This window comes from Nesoenas mayeri (genome assembly GCF_963082525.1).
Source record: "Nesoenas mayeri genome assembly, chromosome: 6".
NCBI classification, from domain to species: Eukaryota; Metazoa; Chordata; class Aves; order Columbiformes; family Columbidae; genus Nesoenas; species Nesoenas mayeri.
In genome coordinates this window covers 27,954,829-27,976,333 of record NC_137545.1, presented here as the reverse complement: position 1 = coordinate 27,976,333, position 21,505 = coordinate 27,954,829, and the positions used below count along the sequence as shown (strand labels likewise).

At 61.7% G+C, this 21,505-nt stretch overlaps 1 protein-coding gene across 3 annotated transcripts in view; it reads right to left on the bottom strand.

Moving 5' to 3' along the window:
• Window positions 1-19,522, bottom strand: part of TNS1 (tensin 1) — a gene marked incomplete at both ends in the record, with an annotated part of 61,649 nt that extends 42,127 nt beyond the window's left edge. For 2 of the 3 annotated variants that reach the window (XM_080347015.1, XM_080347014.1), the window contains one exon: window positions 7,457-7,483. In XM_080347015.1, the coding sequence (XP_080203141.1) occupies window positions 7,457-7,483 (27 nt within the window). Of the gene's footprint in view, window positions 1-7,456; window positions 7,484-14,739; window positions 14,778-16,112; window positions 16,228-19,489 lie in introns of those variants that run through there. The other variant, XM_080347016.1, reaches the window with a different exon arrangement.
• Window positions 19,523-21,505: the final 1,983 nt, after the last annotated feature.

Below are 21,505 nucleotides of genomic sequence, written 5' to 3'. Positions count from 1 at the left end.
ATGCTCCTGCAGCCGCCAGCTGAACAGCCCAGCTATTGTTACCTTAATTACCAGCGGCAATTACTGACAATTAACCTTGGGTTTTGCGTGCACCCCAGTCAGCTAGGAAGCAGCAGCACGCCAGGGTGGGAGAGGCAGCGTCTTGTTTGTCAGTGCCGGGGGCAGCAGGAACAGCCACTCCAGCCCGTTGGCCCAGAGGTGCCAGCAGTAGCGGGTGGCTGTGATTCAGGGCACCTCTCCCTCTCTGACCCCACATGTGTCCCCAGGAGCCGTGACCCGCAGTCAGCCAGCCGCTGCCCCATCCCAGCATTGAGTCAACACACCAACCACCACCCAAGGGCTGGTCCCCCACAGGGGTGGCACGAGGACATCCCACACCCCACTCAGCCTCCCCTGTCCTGGGCCATAAAAAGCAGGATTTGCCCCCAGTTCCCACCCCACCCAGGTCCCCACAGGGCAATGCCCAGCGCCTGCCCCCTTCCCAGCCACCAGCCTGTTCCCGTCCCGCCCCCCTGTTTTCTTCAGGGGTTCCTCCTCCTCCTCCTCCCTTCCCCTGTGCATTATTATTATGATTTTATTCTAATGCAGAAACGCTTCCATAAAAGGCCCCTTTCCCTGCCCCGCGGTGCTGGCCCCACGCCAGCCTCCCTGGAATGTTCTCCGGCAGCGAGCCGCCGCAGACAGAGCTGGCGAGGGCCACGCCGTACCCCGCACCGTGCCCCGCACACCGCTGCGCTCTTCCCCCCGAGATGCTCAATCAAAGGCCCACAGCCCCCACACAGCCCCAGTTCCCAAGTCCAGTGATGGGGGGAGATATGCAGCTACCCCCTCTGCCATGGGACACAGTGGTCCCACACACAGGTAGGGTCCGTGCCCACCCTCCCTCTGTTGTCGGCACCAGGAGGTTTGCAGGCTACAAATGCTACTTCAGCTGGAGAAGGGGAGAAAACTGGGGTGCCCATGGTTGTATTTCCCTGCCCTAGCGGATTCTCTGATGTCTAATATGGGCTTGTGCTCACCCAACACCGCCCCTCCCATCCACAAGAGACACCAGCCAAGGCTGTTATGGCACTCTCATCCCAGAAAGGCAGTTTTACAAGCACTGCAAGAACGTAACTCTGTTTTCAGCTTCTGTCCCTCTCTCAAGTTTGGCTCAAACATGCCTCAGGTTCAAGATGACGGGGGACACCCTGCACCAGACAGATCTCTCCCTAAGAAAGCCGAGCTCCTGACCTAGGGTGCAGGGGCATCCCTTCTGCCCCACTGGACCACTGAGAGCATCACCCCACACAGGATCATAGTGAACCCCAGGACCACCACCACTTCTGTCCCCAGGGACCCTGCATCCCCCAGTGCTCAGAGGGGTGGGAAAGGCGAGGCGGACCCACACACCCCCATTCTGGCTTCGCCTCACTGCAGCAGACACAGCGGCCTTTCTTCTCCCCCCACCGGTGTTTGCATTCCTGCCGCCCGGCCCCCGCCGCCACGACCCCGCCGCCCAGCAGCCCTGCCCAGGAATGTGAGGAACGAGGCGCAGCGGGGCTGCCGCCCACCCCACCAGCCCCCCACAGCCCCCACCCGCCCGGCCCCCCAGGTTGCAGCCCCATCCCTCCCAGCAGCCACATCCCGTAAGCCACTGCCTTGAGATCCAGGTTTTGCCTAAGAGCAAAATCAGTTTCCCAGCGAACAAGGCCCCACAGTGACAAGTGGCGTGGACTCTCTGATGTCTTGTAAAGGGTTGGGCATGCCCTGCAGCCTTCTCCTGGAGACCAGGGATGGGCTCATCACTCACAGCCAGCTGTCACCATACCTAAAGAAACTCTACCCTTGAGATGTCCAAGCCCAGAAGTAAACACCTGGCCAGTAAAGTCGTGGCAGCCCCTGTCCACACCACCTCAGGGGCAGAGCAGCCCACAGGAGGCCTCCTCCGCCAAACCTCACTGGCTGCAGCTCAGGGACCAGCCTCTGTACCCCATAGCCCCTCTGGGACTTCAGCACTGGTTCACAAGCATGGAGTGTGGCTGGAGGGATGCAGATACCCACCATATACTCAGTGATGAGACACCCTGGAGCCTTCTCCATGCTGCAACAACCACCTCCATCTCCCTCCCTCCCAAACCTTTCCTCCTCCCTCAGCAAAATAACCCCTGCAGCTGCAGAGGTGCCCAGGGACATCACCAGATCCTGCTCTGGACGGAGCATCCCCATGGGTTTTAGCCTCAGCCTGCAGGATGCCACCAGGACTGGCAGGAGACAAACCTCCACAGAGGGGCCCCGTGATTCAGAAGCAGGTTGGGTCAATGCAGCACCAGACACAAGGTGGGCTGGGGGAGTGCGGGGTGCCCCCCAGTCAGGCTGCTGGAGCTGGGTGAGTGCTGGCCCACAGCCTGCAGTACAGCCTTCCTGGCTGCTGGTGGGTGATGCAGGCCCATCTCTGACGCATATCCCTTCCTTTGGGTGGTGGTTTTTGTTTTTCCCTTCCCCAGGAGCTCTGATAAACATTCCCGAGCCGGCTGATATCCGGGCCGGCGCTGACCCTTGCAATGCCAGGAGCAGCTGCAGCACCAGCTTCCCTGATCCTTGCACGCCAGAGCCGATTCCCACAGCCAGGCATCGAGACACTGGCAAGCTAGCCCAGCTGGTGTGGCTGGCGCCACAGATGCTGCCAAAAGGGACCCTCCTAGCATCATGGACAACTCCACAGCAAGCCGGCATCAGGAAGGCACAGCTCCCCTGGCCACCCCACCCAGAAGGGATGTGGACCCCAAAAGAGGGTAGCAAGGCACTCTAGTCTCCCCCAGCTTCTGGGAAGGAGGTCTCCTGCCCAAACCACCCTGTGGGTTAGAAACACAGTTGCCAAAGAGGATGGCAACTCTGGCTGGATCAGTGTCCCACAAGACAACACTGGGGTGGCACTGACAGAGGCCACATGAAATTATGCCAGTTCAGCCCACATCACCCTATGGGGAACCTCATGGGGTCCCATGTCACCGTATGGAGGACCTCTTTCTCCCTAGGAAAGTCACCACCCACATCCCAGCTGGACTGTGCATCACCTCCTCATGCACTCCATGGCGCTCTGCTCAAACCGAGACCTCACTCCAGGCAAGTGGGGATCCCAGGGACAACCACGGGCCACTGCACCCCCTAGCTGGCCTCAGAGTGCTTCCCCTGCTCACCAGCCCCTCCAGACCTCCTGAACATGCTCTTAGTCATGGTGTGGGGCAGAGGTGCAGATCCACTTTGGCACTCAACAGCAGAAGGTGCTTTAAGGGGAAAGGAGTGAGTGACAGGTTGGAGCCACCAAGTTGGTGACATTGAGGAAGGTTTTCCCCTCTCCAATACCCCCGTTCCCCACTTCTCAATGGGGTGAGCCACAGCATCCTTCCCCCTGCCAGACATTTGGGACTATAGGGTCTAGGCTCAGAGAGTGTCCCCCTGGCCACCCCCCTGCCCTGCACAGAGGTCAGGTCCCCCCTGCCCTCACCACATGCTGCCTGCTCCAGCCCTCACATTTCTTGCAGCTCTGGCAAATCTCCTGTTTATGCAACAAGTCCCCTGCGGGAGGACAGCATGTTTCCATCCACGTCCGCTCCCCCCTCGCTCCAGCTCCACCCTGCCCGACACAGCCCCAGTGTGCAAGGCAGCCGTGCGGAGCCCTGGCCACCCAGCACAGGGGTCCTGGGGAGGGGGCAGCACCCTGGTACCACACAGTCCCTCTCTGCCCCCACCAGCACTCAGGGGCTCTGCTGCTTTGGGGGTTTCTCTCCTCAGGCGGGGGGAACCAGTAGCTGTGCCAAAGGGCTGGGGAGCAGCTTGGCCGGCAGCTCGTGGTGAGTCAGGCCAGGCTGATGCCGGGGCATGGAGGTCTCACCGCTCCCAGGCTCTCCTCCAAGCATCCCCGTCCCGCCCCACAGCTGGACGAGGGACTGTCACTGTGCTGTCACCTCTGTCCCAGGATGCCCAGCAGCACCCATGCTAGGGCAGAAGCCATCAGGCTGCCCTGCCCCTGCTTTGCCCAAGAGATGCTGGTGGTACCCAGAGGGGGTATAGCACAGCAAAGAGCCACCACCATGCCAGGGATGTCCTCCAAACTGGGACAGACCCCATCCCCTCCGTCTGTCTCCTGGTATGTCCTTGGGGAGCCACCTCATGGCCCATCCCCAACAGGAAGGCGGCAGCAGGGCCAGGACAGAGGTCAGCCAGTGCACCCAGCCCTGCAGGTCAGGGCTAAGATACCACAGAGGACACCAGCCACTCCACCCCACTGTGGACCCAGGGACCTCCACAGGGAGCACCACCAGCACCCCAATGCACCCCAGGACCCATAGCATGGCCAGGAGAGGACAGCCCCCATCAGCCCACAGCTGGCCAGGCCAGCAGACCCAGTACAGAAAGACAGGATGGAGAAGGCAACACACAAGGAAAGTCCAAAGGGTTGTGAAGGAGGCAGCAGCACCAAAATAGCCCTGGTTTCAACCCAAATAAGGGCAGGTCCCGGCTCGAGGGGATATAAGCAATCAGCCCCCGGTTTGCCAAGTGACAACTGAGGGAAGAGGGAGAAGGCAGTGGCCCTGAGCCTGTTTCGGGGGGAAAAAGGGGGGTTTTAGGGTCTGGAGCAGTCAGAGGTGCCTCCTCATGCCCAGGAGAAGAACTGGCCCTGCTCTGCCAGCGGGTGCTGGCTCGGCACAGGGCTGCCCACAGGCAGGGACATGCTGTGTTCCAGTGCCTAAAAAGGCAACATCTGCAGGCAGCGGGTCTGGATCCAGCCCCATGGGCCAGTGCCTGCCTGGCACGGACCCCACAGCCCCAGCCATGACCTGCTGCCAGCACCCACACACATGGGCTGCCACCCCACCACAGGGACACCCCTCACCCCAGTCCCACGAAGAGCCCACAACCAGCCTGCCCCAAGGGAGAGCGTGGGGTCACTGCCCTCTACATCCAGCCTGCCCAAAGGAAGGGCAGGGAGGTCCCCTCAGCCCCTCTTCAACCTCCCAGCCCCAAACCGACCACAAGGATTGGCTAGGAAGCAGCTCCTGCACCAGGGATCAGCCAGGAGCAGAGTCACCGTGGAATACACTCTGCCACAGAGCTTCACTGGGACTGCTTCGTGCACAAGTGCTTATATGGGATTGGTCAGTGGATGGATTATCACCTGGGATCGGTCAACACATGGATTCTCAAGTGGGATTAATCATGCATAAACTGTCACACAGCATTGGTCAATCCATGGATTCTGACAAGGGATTGGTCATAGCAGTGATTCTCACACAGGATTGGCCAGAGCAGGGATTCCAACACAGGACTGCTCCGTGAATGGATTCTCACATGGGACTGGTCAACAAATGGGTTCTGACATGAGCACAGGTACTCCCGTGGGACTGCCCAGCACACAGGCCCATAAGCAGGCAGGCTGGCTATCTGTGCCCCATAGTGAGCCCTGTGTGGGGTCCCGCCTCACAGATCCCCTCTGCCATGACGGTGGAACATTAGGCAAGCCCCATCCCTAGGCATAGAGATCCCAGGGCAGGCTTTGGGCTGCCCCATGGGGCACCCATATACCTCTGTGGAGCCAGAATCCATCTCAAAGGGTGGTCAAGGTGCTAAAATAAGCCCTGGCTGCCCCAGGAGGTCTGTGCCCCCCAGCACCCAGCCTGAGGGTTCCCTCCATGGGGGAAAGTCTTGAGCAGATGGAAACCGGGGTCAGCGCTGTGTCCTGGTCCCACGGACACAGCTAAAGACACTGCAGTAAAACTGAACTGCTGAGCAGTACCCCTAAAAACGGCTTCCCCCATCTATGGGGTTGAAGGGGTGTGGGAACAGAAGGGGGAAACAGGGACAGAGCCACTCGCCCCTGCCTCGGGACTGTGCCATGGGGCCACTCTCCTCCCTGCACCCCAGCACTTATTCGGGTGCCTCTGGTGCTGATCAGGGGCTGCTGGCATGGTGACTGGATGTCCTAGGGATGGACTGCATGAGGCCAGACATGTGACCATGGCAAAGCAAGCAGGAGAGTGGCGCAAGGCAGGGCACAGCTCTGCTCTGGCAGCCGCCCCGAAAAAGCTAGGGTGCAAATGGACCCCTCAGCTCAGGACCCCAGAAGGGGGGGGGGGGGGGGTTGGCAGGGCAGGGAGGGGCACAGTCCCAAGGCACAGCTCTCTGCCCGGGGGGTGGCAGGGAGCAGCAGCCTCAAGGAGCAGCACCAGCCCTGCCCTTCCTGAAACAGGGGCCAGCAGGATCGCTAACAGAGTCTTCATTAGACAGAGCACAGGCTGGGGGCTTGTTTTCTCCTGACCCAACTTCCCAGGGGATGCCACCCTTAGGGATGGCTTTGGGCTCCAGGCAGAACGCACACAGCTCCCAATGCTACCACACTGTAGGGACACAAGGTGCCTATTTAGGTGTCCCCCAGCACCCCCAAATTCATCATGCAGCAGATGCCAATCCAGCACCCTTCATGAGGACCCAGTGGGCACAGCCAGCATCACCTCCCTGTCCCTGCCAGCCACTCCCCAACGCCCAGAGCAGGGTCACCGGTCCCGCACTGGGGGCTGACCTCAGTGTGGAGTAACATCAGCCGCGAGTGCCCCGAGAACAGAACAGTTCTCTTTTTTTTTTCTTGTTTTCCCCTTAAAACCAAGAAGGCTGATGCCTCTCTCAGCCGTTTCCTCTCCCAGGAGCACAGCCCAAAAACATCTGCGCCGGGACCTGCCCTGCCGGATTTAACCCTCTGCGTGCCCGGCGGCGGCCGAGGGGCCGGGGGTCCCTGCCCTGTGGGGGCTGGCACTCGCTGGGGCTGCCGGGCTCCTCGCCACTCATTAACCCGGTGTTTAACCATCGACGGTGCCACGGCGGGACCAGGGAGGAGGGGTTAACCCGTAGGCTGCCAGGGTGTCCCGGCGCAGGAGCTGCCCCTGCCGTGTCCCCCACTCTGGGGTGACAGGCACCCGCCCGGCAGCGCCCACCTGGCCGCGGGGTGGGAGCGGAGTGCTGGGGGAGGACCCCGCTTTCCCGCCCTGCCATCGGTCCCCAGGGACAGGTCCGTACGCACTCCGGAGGGGACGCAAACCCCAGCGTCTGTGTGTCCCCGTCCGGGGCTCCCTGCCGGTCGCCGCCCCGGAGAGGTGGGGAGGTGAGCACGGGGGACACGGCCCCCCGAGCCGCTCACAGCTCCCAGGCGGCAGCAAACCAGCCCTCACTCCCTCCCCAAATCCTGCTCCCTGCGAGCACGGCACTGCCCCCTGCAAGCCGCCCCGCACCCCAAGACCCCCTCCGGGGACCGACAACTGGGGACCCTCCAACACAGGGGGGCAGCACGCCCCCAACCACGCACTACCCCATCACCGCTCGGATGTTACGCGTGGCCCCCGCCCCCTGAAGAGATGCCATCTCCTGCAGCATCTCTCCCCCCGGGGGGGCTGAGGACCCCCGTGCCCTCGCCGTCCACCCGTACCTGGTTCATGACGCTCCCGAAATCCATCCGGGGTCTCGCCTGCCTACATCCGAAAGGGACGGCACCGCAGCCTCACCTGGCCCGGGGGGCGCGGGGGCGGCCGGGGGGCGGCCGGAGGGGCCGGGGGGGGCAGGCGTGAGCCCGGCGTCGCCCAGGCGGGCAGGCGTGAAAGCAAACTGCAGGCAGAGCCCCCCTCCCTCCCCGGGCCAAGCCTGGAGAAGGAAGGAAGGAAGGAAGGAGGGAGGGAGGAGGGAGGGGAGGGAAGGAGGGGGAGAACCGAAGGGTTTCGCTCCCCGCAAGCGGGACCCCGGCGATGGAGCGGCGCAGGGGGGTCCCGTCGGCCGCCCTCTCCCCTCCGCACCCCCGGGGCGTCCGGGAGCTGGGGACCCCGGGGGTGCCGGCCCCGGCCCTGGGGAGGAAGGGGGTCCCGGGCGGCTTTTTCCACCGCTCCCCTCCCTTCTCTCGCTCCTTCTCCCTCTTTCTTCTCCTCTTCCCTCTCTCCCCAGCTGCACGGCGCGCTCCAAGTCCAGCCCCGCTCCGCTCCCCTCGCCTCCCCCAAAAACGCCCTTAAAGGCAACCGGGAGCCCGGCTCGGGCAGCCAGCCCTGGGCAAGGGGTGCTGGCAAGCACGCAGACCCCACCAAAAAATACCCCCCCGCCCCGCACTGCCACCACGTCTGCAAAGTGCCTTGCACCCTGTACTGAGGGGCCACAACAGGCGGCGGGGCGCAGCAGGGTCGGGGCCTTATCGCCCCGCGTGACGCCACCAGTGTCCCCATGCCCTTGGCGGGAAGGGGGGGGGGGGGGGCAGGGACAGGAATGTGGGGCCCTCCTTGGGGCCCTTTCTGCCTGGCACCCCCTGGAACAACTTGGTCCCCCTGTGCCACACACAGGACGGGGTGCTCAATTAATGGTCCTTGGATGCCCCACACCCCTGGTGTTGGGGAGATACGAAGATTTACCAGCCCTCCCCCCACTTCCAGTTATAAAGCAAAGCCGAAATGCTGGAAAAGCCCCAGTTGTCCCATGGCATGCAGAGGCACACTAGTCCCTGCTCGCCTCTCCCAAACCCGGGGTGCAGCCAGCAACCCCCTTGCTTTCTTCCCATCTCCCTTCCTCCTAGGGGGTCTGTGTGATGATGGATGGAGCCCTGGTCTCCCCAGCCACCCCTGGGAGCAGTCCAGCCCTGGCCCTGATGCATGAACAAGTATGCAGTGCTGGGAAGACCCAAGAGCAAAAGGGGAACCCCCAGCAGTGTGGGGCAGGGGGGAGCCCACCCAACAGTGCCCCATAGAGCAACAAACCAGCCCAGGAGGCAGCGAGCCAGGCACCTGGCCCGGTGCTGTTGACATTTTCTCACCCAACGCCTCCCCGTTCCTGTTTGCGTTTCCATCCTCATGCCGCAGGTCCAGCCAAAAGGCTGAGGCTGGCTCTGCCAGCACGGGGCAGGACCCCAGGGACCCCTCCTGTCTCACCACCCCCAAGAATGTCACTGGGTAGGGTGCAGCAGCAAGTGGCTCTCCCTCTGCCCTCCTGCAAGACTCTCAGAAGATGCATCACCCCTGTGAGTGCAATCCCACTCCAGCAGATCCTGCCCAGCCCCTCTGTGCCTTAGTTTCCCGGGCAGCTGGATGGTGCATAGGACAGGAGCACCAAGAGACCCTTCCTGCTGCCGAGGACAAAGCATCGGAGCCCAGACACCCGCAGGGGGCACCTCCTCACCCTGCCCCAAAAAACAGCCACTGGCACCCCAAAACAGCACCACAGCCCCCAAAAAGCAGACATCCTAAAAAGAGGGGAGTGCTGCGGCCAGGATGGAGAGACAATAAACACCCTGTGCCCAGGAAGCCAGGCATGGACCCCAGCTCAGCTCCATTACAGATCCCCACAGAGACTCCCTCAGCCCCAGCTCTTTGGGAGGTGACCATGGGATGGCTCCCAGACCCTGGGAAACAACAGCAGCGAAATCGCTGGGACCAGATGGAATAGTATCAGTGGCCGAGTGGGATGGGAGTGAGTGGGTGAGCAAAGGGCATTGACAACATGTCCCCGCCCCTGGAGAGGTGATGGGAGCTGTCCCTCAGGGAGATGATATGTTCTCTACACAGGACATGACCAGAGAAGTCCTGACAATGTCCCTGAACTCCAGCCACCAAATATCTCTCAGAGGCATCAGGGCCAAAATCAAGAGCAGGTCTGTCAGTCAGCCAAGTGGCTCTGGTGGCCCCTGCACCCTGCAGGGTCCCCCCATCACCTCTGTAGAAATCACCCCCTACATGAACCAGCTCCTTCACAATCCAAACCAAGCACCCTTTAGCATCACCACCGCAGATCCCAGCAGAAAAAGGGGGACCTGGGGATCAGGCACTGGGGCGGGGGGAGGTGGGGGTAATCTCCAGAGGTAAAAGCATGCAGGGAGGAGATGAAGCATCAGCACAGGGTCCATAAAGCCCCTTCTTGAGCCAGACCTTTTGGCTGGTCTAGGGCCAGTGCCATACCACAGAGTGTACTGGGTGCCCCTGGGAACCCAGCACCCTTCCTGGGGCAGGTCCCAAGGGGGGTAAACAAGAGGGATGCAAAGTGGTCTGGGAAGGGAAGAAATCGATGGGAAATGAGGCAGAAATGCCCCACAGGAGCCTCTGTCCAGCCTGGATCCTGCTTCCCACCACTGCAGGGCCCTGGGGGGCTGGATCCAGCCCTGGGAGCCCCTGAGAAGGGAGGCTGGTGGTCCCCACTACCTCAGCTGACAATTCCCAGGCCAGCTCTGGCCAGTGCCCACCAGTGCAGTGAGCATGGATGATCTCAGCATCCCCAATCCCCTGCCTGCTCTCCCTGTGCCCAGCAGCACCCAGAGGGTGCAGAGAAGGGCCCCAGGTCCTTTGAGCAGCTGAGCCAGCCCCCCCACCCTGGAGCTGAGAGAGACCAAATATTTGGGCAGTGACGTAAAGAAGAGGAAAAAGGAAAGCAGGAGGAAAAAACCCAGAACCCCCTCCAGGACCCATTGCACAAACATGACCTGGCATAGCACGGGGGCAGGGCTGACCCCACAGCCCCCTGTCCTGACACCCGGCTGGGCCCATGCCAGGGCCAAGGACACATTCCTGCAGCATTCCGCCCCCCCGCCGCCTGCTCTGTTGTGGAGACCAGGGATGTTGCTAATTAGCTGTCCCAAAGCACTGGGGGGTGGCTTTTAACGAGGCATCGGGGACAGGGATGGGATGGGCAGCTCCCCGTGCGACTGGCATGTCATCCCCTACACTGCACAGCGAGGAGGCTGACAGGCAGAGTGGCTGGGGTGGTTATCGAGGATGGGACAGCCACGTCCCCTAGCATGAGCCTGGTACAGCTGGGACAGGGATATCCCCTCCTTGCAGCCACTGAGCCTGGCACAGCCACGGAGAGCCCATGATGCACCACCTGGCTGTGCCCCCCAGCAATGCTGAGAGCCCCCGGCCGCACCATGGTGCCCATCAGCACAAGTCAAGCCTGACTGTAAGAGCCACTCTGTCTTGGTTTCCCCTCTTGGCCCTGACTTGTTTTGCAAGCAGCAGGGATTCCAACCACCAACTGAGGCCAGGAGACACGTCTCCTTCACCAGCACCGTGTGCCCTGGCTCAGGTCCCCCTGTGTCCCCCCACCACCAAGAGCCAGTTGGTGCCATGGGCACTGGGAGCAATTGCTCTGGCCAGGACACACCTCACTGCCCAGCTTTGGCCCCACTCCAGCAACCGGTTTAATGATGGACAAACAACCCCCCCCGGAGTGCCATTGCAGGGGGCACTCACAAAACAAGCTGGGCTTGGTGTGAGGCCAGCAGGGATGGATGGCACTGAGCTGGGAGCACACTCATGTGACACCCGCCCACGTGCAAGCACACCTGTGCACACAGATGGATGTTCTTGCATGCATGTGCATTCATCTATGAGCATACATGATCACGTACATGCATGCACGTGCATGATTGTGCAAACACGCTCGTGTTTGGGCGCACACATGCACACTCACACGTGTTCACATGTATAGACACACACATACTCGCACACACAGCACAGCAGCCTGACATGGCTCCAGCACACACTGACAGCTCCCCAGGGAGAGACACCAGCGGACAAGGCAGCCCCCAGGGCCTCGGTCCCATGCTATGTGCCATGCCTCTGTTTCCTCTCTTAGCACAGCCCAGTACCCACACTCCCCCAGGACCTGTGGGCCTTGGTGTGTCACAGGGTGAGCAGGGCAGGCTGTAGCCCTGCCAGGACCAGGGGCTGACACAGCTGCCACTTCCCAGAACCACCCACCAGCGATCACCGGCCAATTTGGCAGCCAAACAGTGCAGTTCTCCCTGTGCCCCAACCAAACCAGCTACCAACAGGCCAGCTCCCACCATGAGGAGAAGCATCATCGCCAGTGTTTTCTCAGCTTCACCAAGCAGCATCATGGCAAAATCCAGCCCCAGTCAGAATGAGCACATCCCAGGGGACTGGAATGCCTGCGGTACCTCCCTTGCTCCATGATTTGGGAAGTACCTGCACAGCCCTGCTGCCAGGAGCATCTTCCATCCTTCCATCCTGGCCAGGAGGGCTCATCATGCACTCTCACACACCTGATCACTGCCATGGAAAGCACTGCACCCCAGGCTGCCAGCACCCACGCTCCATGCATGTGCCCAACCCTGGCTGCCCCCAGGAAAGGGCTCCATTACTGAGTTTCCCCATTTTTCAAAGGAAGCTACACCCCCTCTGCTTTGGTCAGGCAGTTTCAGTGCAGGGAGGGAGGGAGGAGGCAGCCTGGGGGGGGTTAGATACATGCCAGTGTCTGACCGTCTGTCCATCCCCTTTGGAGGGAGGGAGGTTTGCTAAGCGAGGAAAAATCCCTGAGCAAAGGGGCTGGGCACGAGAAGGGCCTTACATGGACATGGGAACAGCGTCGTGCTTCTCAGCTGGTGCATATGTGGCTGCCCCAGCCCCCCCGCAGAGCCATCCACAGGCCCCAGGCACCCTGCCAGCATTGCGCCACCAAGGGGTACAGGTCACATTGCTGTCCCTCTGCTGTCTCTCAGGCAGGGGTGCAGGTCACTGCTGGGGTGCAGGTCCTTCCTGCCATGGCACAGCTCTGCCTGCTCACTGCCTCACCACCTCCAAAGGATCATGGCATTCCTCAGCACCCCCCACATACATCCCAGTGTGTCCTCCCCTATCCCCATCACACCCATGATACTCCCTGGCACCCCATACCCATCACCCCCAGTACAACTCTTCACACCCCACCAGCCTCTACCCACATACCTATCTCTCCCCTCTCCCACCCTCCCACAACACCCAGTTCCTTTGGGGTTTGTAACTGGGGGCTCCCCCCAAACTGGGCCAGGAGGCAGCTGGCTGGGTGCCGGCTGTGCTGTGGGGGGAAGCTGGGGAGGCAGAACAAGAGGTTGGGGCAGGCCCCAAGGGGGTAAACACAGGGACCAAGGAGACACTGCCAATAGCAGCGGGTGGGACAGGTTCCAGGGCCAGAAGCCACCAGAGGGGACACATGAAAACCCTGGCAACATCTCCACAGCTGGAGAAGTTGGTGGGGGCAGCTGCCAGTGCTTTTGAGGTGAGCCCATCTCCTCCCTCTGAAGTATCCTGGGTATGCAGGGGTTAAACACGAGGGGCTGCAGGTAGACAAGAGGCCATTTTTACTCTGTGCCAAGCCCCCTCCCCACATGTGCCCTCCCCAGAGACCCTACAATAACAAGCCGGCGTGTGAGTCAGCTGGCCGCTTGCCCGGCCGGAGGAGCCCCTCCCTGGGCGCTGGCCCAAAGGAGCTCTGCAGAAGGCCCCTGGCCCTGGCCCCATGCACGCACCCCCCCACCAGCAGCACACCCCTCAGCTAGCCAGCCCCACCAAGGGGGCTCCAGCTTCCAGCGAGCATGGGAAGGGTGATGGAGGCTAACGAAATGCAGCCAGCCACGGGAGCAAGCCACAGGCTTCCTCTGTGCACAGGCTACCAGATGTTGGGACCACAGTGTGACTCCCCTCTTGGTGCACAACCTTGTATCAGACATCAGAGAATCCCCATGGGGCAGATAGCCAGACAAACATGCTTCCCAGCACTCTCTCCTGCCTGGAAACCACTAGCAGATGCTCCCTGCTGCTGCCTGCCATTCTGTGGGCACCACCCCACTCCATGCCCCCCTTGCCTCTCCCCATAGCACCCCAGCATCAAGGTAAAGCCACCTCTTCTGGTCTCAGACCCCAGGCGCCTTTGGCAGAGGGTTCCCAGGATGGCACTGGGTCCCAAGGCTGGCAGAGGGTCCCCAAGATGGTATAGGATTCCCCAGGGTGGCACAGGGTCCTAGAATGGCACAAGGTCCCCCACATAGCACAGCCCCACCAAGCCTCCCAGCTACCTCTGCCCTTCCCACTCAGGCCTCGGGGTTCTGGGCATGTCCCCAGGGTGTCCCCACAGCCCCCTCCTCCTCTGACACCCCAGCCAGGGCTGGGTGCCACAGCCACTCCCAGTGCCTGCCCCATGCCGTGGCATGCTTCGATACCCAACGCGTGCCTGGTCCCCGGCACAGGACCCCCCCGGGGCTTTTTCTCTTCCTTCCTGCCCAACCAGGCATGGGCACAGGCATGGGCACAGCAGGAGCACGTCCCAGCCTAAGCTGCCTGCCTGAGATGCCTCTTCCCACCCGGGATGCCAGCCTCTGAGCCGGCTGGCACGTGTGCCTCCCTGGGGATTCAGAAACACGCAGCCTCCCCTGCCCCAGGAGCCCAGCAGCAGGCGCCATGCCCACCTCCAGATCCCTGGAGAACCTGGGTTACCGTAGGGTCCCCCTCCACTGGCACAGCAGCCGGAGAAACAGACATCACTGCCGGGTATCCTCAGCTCTGCTCCCTCCTGCCAGCGAGATCCGCCCCCGGCGGCACTGGGTATCGGGAGAGGTGCCCAGTCTGCGTGGATGCTGCTGGCAGCGCTCAGCCGCAGTGCATGGCACCCACATGCAACAGCACCCACCCCGGCAAAGGGCACACTGCTCCAGGCACCCAGAGACAGGGCCCTGTCGGTGCCCTCCAAGAAGGGCTGCACCCCAAACCCCAATCCTGTACCTGGATGGGCACATGCCATCAGGGGTCAGGCAGCGAGGTGTCACTGGTGCCACCAGGACCAGTCCACAGCTACCAGCCATTCTGGGTGCCCATCAGGTAGGGTCAGCTGTCAAAGACCATGCCATTTCCCCCCAGCCCAAGTCCCCAGTGTCCCCTGGGCAGGGACAGGCACACCTCAGGGTGCTAGCCTTACCTTGGCTTGGCACTTGGTGTGGCAGGAGAGCTTGCAGCCTGTGGGAGGGAGAAGGGAGAGAGAGTCAGTGGGAGTGGGAGGGGGCATTGCCAGGGGTTAGCCCACAGGCACCCCACGTGGCGGGCAGGACGGGAGCGGCAATCCATGCTGTGGGACATGGAGCACTTTGGCACCAGGCACAGATCACCATGATGTGCACATGCACACGTGGATGCCCACACCTTGCACACTTGCATGCACAGACACCGGGTGGCACCAGCATGGCACAGCACCATGTGCACATGCATGTGGCACTTGGCACACACCCTACACACATAAGCTGACCCTCCCCTGTACCAGTGTGCTGGGGAGGGTGCACACATGCAGATCCCAGTGCCTGGGGATGAACAGCATGAAGGGAGGCCATGCACGGACACGTCTCACAAGGCCTCGCATGTACACCAGCATGCAGTGGAGCACCATGGGGTGCCACCAGTGCCTGTGCCCCTGCCTGCCCATTCGCGGCTGTTGCACACTCATGCCTGCACCCCTGCAGAAGACAGCACGTGCACACACATCGGCGTAGGTGTATGTTTGCCACTGCTGGGGACATACACTTACACAGGACACCATCACCTGCCCAGGCAGCCTTACAAAGCCACAAGTCCTGTCCCCAGGGAACACAGTGGTCCTTGCACAGTATGGCCCCGGCCCAGCCGCTCCCCGGGCCCTGTTCCCCCAGGCCATTTCCTACAGTGCAGGAAGCCACATTGTTCCCGCAGCCAGCGGTGTCTCCACCCACCACCCCTCGCACGGGGCTCAGCAGCACCGCACACGTGCAAGGGGCCACAGTACTGCCTGTGTCCCACCAGGCACCACGGGCAGTGGGCATGGCAGAGGGCATGAGTACCCACCTGTGCACACAGATCTGCACGTGTGTGCACACTCGTGAGGTGACAGTTGCACGCTTGCTTCATGCACATCCTGCTGACAATCGGCCAAATGCACACATGGAAGTGCCTTCACATGCCATCCTCACCTCCCAGCCACCTTCCTGCCTGCAAAGGCGTCCTCACATGCTCTTGCACACCCACAAGCTCCCCTTCCAGCACACACACAAGTGTGTGCACACAGGTTGGCACAGGCACATGTTCCCACCTTCACATCCTTGTGCATGCAGCTGTACATGCAGGTACACGCACACACATATGCAGACATGTGCAATGGGGCACTCACAGACTTTGACACCACTCAGAGACATACAAGTGCCTTTCAAAGCCACACATGATCACCCGCAGCCTGCCGCACAAGCACCAGTGCTCAAGCACAGTTCCATGCAAGTGCATGCACTGTTCTCCTGATCCCCAGCACGTGTGCCCATGTCCCCAGCTCACCTCGGCAGGTGCTGCCCTGGCGCGTGATGGCCTGCCGGCAGATCCCACATGCCTTCACCTTCTTGAAGCTCGTCATCTTGAAGCTGTGTGCTGAGGGAGCCTCCAGGTCCTGGGGCTGGGGGCACATGGAGCTTTGTCAGCGCGAACAAGATGGAATGGAGAGCTGGGCACCCAGCCCTGCCTCAGTTTCCCTCTGAGCATGGAGTCATCCTCCACCCACTCGCCCAGGTGAGTAAATGTGTCACCCCCACACCCCATCATCCGGGACTGTGACAGCTGTGGCAGGGCCGTGGCCGTGGGGTGGTGAGCAAGGCGTGCGAGAGCCACTGCATGCGCCCACTGCCGCGGCCCCTTTAAATAGTCTCTGCCGCCCCCTGCCGGTGCGGGCCGGAGGGTTGTGCTTGCGCGTGTGCACACGCTTGTGTACACACTGCATACACACACATTGACACACCCACATGTGTCCACCTGTGTGTGCGCAGACGTGTGTGTGTGTGTGTGCACGGACATGTATGCACATACAACTGTGCCCTGTGCGTGCACACCTGTGCACAAGCGCTTCTGTGAACATGTGCAGGCACAAGTGTGTGTGCCTGCATGTCTGGGGTGTGAACACGCTTGTATGTGTGTATGAGTGTGCAAACTTGTAGGCACACGAGCACATGTGAATGCACATATATAAACGTGTGCATGCACAGATATTTTTGCACGCATGTGTGTGTGTATAAACAGATACATGTGCAAACACTCATGCGCACACCCAGGTACACACAGGTGCTGCCAGAAGGGCGTCTGTGCAGGAAGGTGTCTCTGTGTCATGCTGTGTTTTGAGCGTGCAGCATGTGCTGGGGTGTCCCACAGGGCTGTATGGGGGCTGCACTGCCCACCCCGAGTGGGAGCACCCATGCCCACCCTGCCTGGCACTGCCCACGGCAAGGGCAGGCCAATGCCACCAGTATGGGTGCAGGATGGATCCAAACGTCTGCAGGTGCTGGGGTGTGAGCGTGCAAGTGTGTGCAAGTGCTCACATACTGGGGCTGAGCGTGGAGGGTACGGACCTGGCACAGCAGCCGGCAGCCAGGATATACCCCAACCCAACCCGACAGTTTGGGTACGGGGGCACCCACCAGCAGTACACCAGCCCTGCCCACCCACTCACTGCCCAATGAAGACATGACCCCCTGTAAATCCACCTTTTCATGCCAATACTAATGAGATTAAGCAGAGGCCTGGCAGCCCCCCCCTCACCCCAGTATCACACTCTCCTCCAGCACCACACCAGAGCCAAGAGGGACAGTGCCAAAGTATCAGGGTGCCAGGTCCTCCCCCACTAAACCTCCCTGCTTCACTTTCCCCAGTGCACACATGGACAGACAAAAGGGTTGCACACATGCAACGTGTGCCTGTGTGCACACAAAACGTCCTGGAGCTGTGAGGGTGCTGTGCATGCTACACATGGTGCATGTCACCACCCTACATGCATATGCACACCTGTGAGTATGCAAGTTGTGCAACTATGCACATCTCCGCGAGCCACAGCAGCAGCAGACACGTGAGTAGATGTCCATGTTCCCACATGCAAGTCCATGTGCAATCTTTTGCACACTCGCATGGGTTCGTACATGCATCTGCAAGCCTCCCTTCCCTGGGCACCTGCTCCCACAGGGCCACTTGCTGGTCCCTTGGCAGCCCCCAGGGCTTGTGCCACCCTGCAAGGGAGTAGAGCACAAACAACTGGACACGTATACATGTGTACACACATGTGCACACAGTCGTGTTGTCACCCATCCTGCAGCCGTGCGAAAAGCTCCCCAGGGCCGGGGGACTCCCACGCTGCAGTTGCTGGGTGACAGCAAGGTCTAACGATGCCATGAGTTCATTTGCATATGCAAAGCAGCATCTTTGCTGCAGGGTGCCCCGGGAAGAGGCCTTGCTCCCCGCTCCCAGAGATCCAGCTGGGATGCCTAAGGATGCCAATGCATCTTCCATGCATGTATCCCCCACCCTGCCCTGGCCCCACGCACTAGCATGGGCCTGCTTCATTAACAGCTATTATGTTCGCTAGGGAAGGCACTGCCCCCCCGCCGCATTCCCACCCTACAGAGCCCCCTTTGCTTGTCCTATTGCCAACATCATCCCCATAACAGGGGCTGCTGACCAGAGCCTGGCTTTACACTCTCACCTCCCTGCTGCCAGGGAGGCACCCTGTTCAACCAGTGCCACCCAGCTGGCTGGGCTATCAGTCTGTCCCACAAAATAACCCCATCTCAACTCCATACTGGCAGCATCCCAGCTAACTTCCTAGTTGGGAACAACTGAGGGGATATGTAGGGGGGCTGGGGTACCCCTTGGGGACGTCACCTGGGTACCCACTGGGGGTACCCATGGGTACTGGTGGTATGTCCAGGGGTAGGGCTGCACATGGTCAGGCAGGGGGCACTAGCATCCCTGGCCATGGATGCCCCAACACACAGACCCAAGGAGGCTGGAAGGGGACTCAGGTGTCCTGAGCTGGAAGAAGCACTGAGGAGAGATGCCAGATTAATCAGGAGCTGGGACGCGTGGGTTCATTGCCCAGCACTGCAGAGAGGTGCAGTGGGGGGAAACTGGGACATCCAGTTCCCCTGAGGCTGCAAAGCTGGGATGGGTGGAGGGCACTAGGATGCCTGGGTCCAGCCCTGTGGGCTCAGGCCCACCCAGTGCCTTGCATCCCACTGTGCCCCAGGGCCCAGCTCGAGTTGGTGATGGGCTGTAGGGGCAGAGCCCCAACACTCAGTGCAAACTGGATTCCCTCCAGTCTGCCCAGTTCCCTCCAGTGGGGTGGCAGAGCCTTGAACTGGGGAATGGCAGTGGCCCCCAGCCAGGATGTCGTGGGGCATTAACCCCCACCCTCCCCAAACCCACACAGCCTCCACAGACACCCCCCCAACAGTCCAGTGTCCCTGTCCCCATCCCAGCCAGTCCCACATTCGTGCACCCCTCAGCCTGGTACGCACCGCCGCCCCTTTTCCGGGCTGGGTCCCACTTTGCTCTGTCCGGTCCCCGGGACTCCTCCCGGTCCCGCTCCCGTTCCGGTCCTCCCAGCCCCGTCCCGGTGTCCGGCCGTCCCTGCCGGTCTCCGCTCGGTCCGGGTTCCCCCAGAGCCGGTCCCGGCCCAGCACCTCCGGTTTCCCCCGCTCCCAATCCGCCCGTCTCAGCGCAAACGCTACCCGCTCCGTCCTGGTCGCCCCCGCTCCCCCCGCAACCAGCCCCATCCACCGCCCACTCTCGAGATCAGCTCCGCTCCGAGACCCCACTGCCGGGCCCCATGGCGCTGCTGTCCCGCTCCCCCCCGGCGCCCCCCGGTACCCTCACGGTGCAGGCGCTGCGGGCCGTACCCAGAGCAGGCAGGAGAGGCACAGCCCGGTCATGCTGCCCGCGGAGCGGCTCCGCGGCCGGCCGAGCCCCCACCGGCCCCCTCGCTCCGCCCGCCCGCTCCGCCCCGGCCCCACACCGCCCCTCCAGACGGCGGTAGAATGAGGGTGGCAAAGCCTCCCCCGACCCCCACAAAACACAGCGGCACCCCGGCCGAGGTGGCCCCCGGGGCGGCCAGGACCCTCCCCATTCCGGCAGAGGGGCTGCGGTACTGGGGGGGCTGGACTGGGGCTGTGTCGTGTCCCGGCCCTTCTCTGGCCCCGCATACACATTTGGGATTCATTTCCTCTGCTGACTGGGGGGGCACCCCTCACCCACTTCACCGCCATCCCTCCTCCGACCTCCTGTGGGTCCTGCGGCCGGGTGCCCACCCCCCTCGATCCCCAGCTGTATCCCCTGGGTGGTCCCGGGATGGGGGACAGGGAGGGATCAGGAGACATCTATGCGCCAAGCTGGGGGCCTCAGCGAGGGGGGACAACCTCTAGGAGGGACGGAGAGCGGCTTGGCAGCCTGTGGCCCGGAAAGGGGTGGATTTGGCAGGGGGGTGCCCCAGCCCCTCCTGGGGGAGCTTGGCCGGGCGGCACGCGGTTGTCCACCCCCACCAGCGCTGACTCTGGTTCCAGCCTGGAAACTTGTGCTCAGCTGGCCGTGACCACGGGCATGTGAGTCAGGGTGGGGGACGCGCCGCGGGGAAGGACACGCTGGCAGGATGAGGCATGTCTGGCATGGGGACGTGGGCGCGACGGGGACGTGGGCACTATAATGCCCCCTCTCCCCATGCCTCAGTTTCCCATCTGTACACTGCATGCAGCTGCCAGAGCAGAGAGGAAGGTCAGGGTGGGATGGGGGGCGTCTGCCCTTCCCAGACACAGGAGTAGCATCTGACCCCGCAAAGTGCCACAACCCCTCCCCCAAATATCCCTGTCCCACCACCTTCCACCCCACCACTCTGTCGTGCCTTCCTGACCCACGGCAGAGGTACCGATGTGGTAATGTGCCAGCTGGGATGGGGGACAGGTGAGGACAGCACTCCTCACCCCCCCATGCCAGCCAGGCCCAGGGGCAAGTGAGACTGGGGGGCCAAGCAGGCAGTGAGGTCCTATCCATGCACTCCCCCCATTACTACAGCCCTCATTAATTAGTCTCATTACTGGCCAAAAATGATAGGCCCAGTGGAGAGGGGTGTCGCCACCCCCACATAAATCACTACCTCTCATTCACTGCTATGACAAGCTTGGGCCCCTCTGAAGGGCAGGGACAAGGGTCATGCGACAGGGACACGGTAGCTGCAGGGACACTGCCTGTGAGCATCATTTAGAGCTTGTTTTCTCAGCAGTGGGGGTACAGACAGGGGCACTTAGCCCAGGCAACCCCCCACATGGGTACCACTGTTGCTGGTATATACCCCCTGTGCAGGGCCAGCCTCAGCAGGAGTCCCCTGTGTGGCCACTCCCAGGGTCACCGTGTCCTCAAGCCCTCCATGCCTGCTGCCAGCAGAGCTGTCCCCACACTGCCCTTGGGTGCGTGGGGCACATGCACACATAACACAAGCAACCTCCCTGAGTACACACTGCTCACACTCGTGCACACCACACATATGGTCCATGTCACACACAGCGGATGGGCACCTGCGTGTGTGGGTGCCCGTCTGGGCACAGGAAGGGCTGGGAGACATCCCTGTAACAGCTCACACTGGTGTAAAGCCCACTGCTACTGCACCCAGCATACACAAATGTGCTAGGGGAAACACACATGCCCCTGTGCAGGGACACACACCCCATGGCAGCTCCCCGGAGATCTGCTGTGCACCCATACTCATGTGAGCTGCAGTTCACTCATCCTAGCCCCCTCTGCACACTCGTAAACACACACACACACACACACAAGCACACGTGTGCTACACACCCCCAAGAGTCCATGTTCTCACACCAAAATCAGAGACGCATGGACGAAGAGATGGACATGGGACCACACAACTG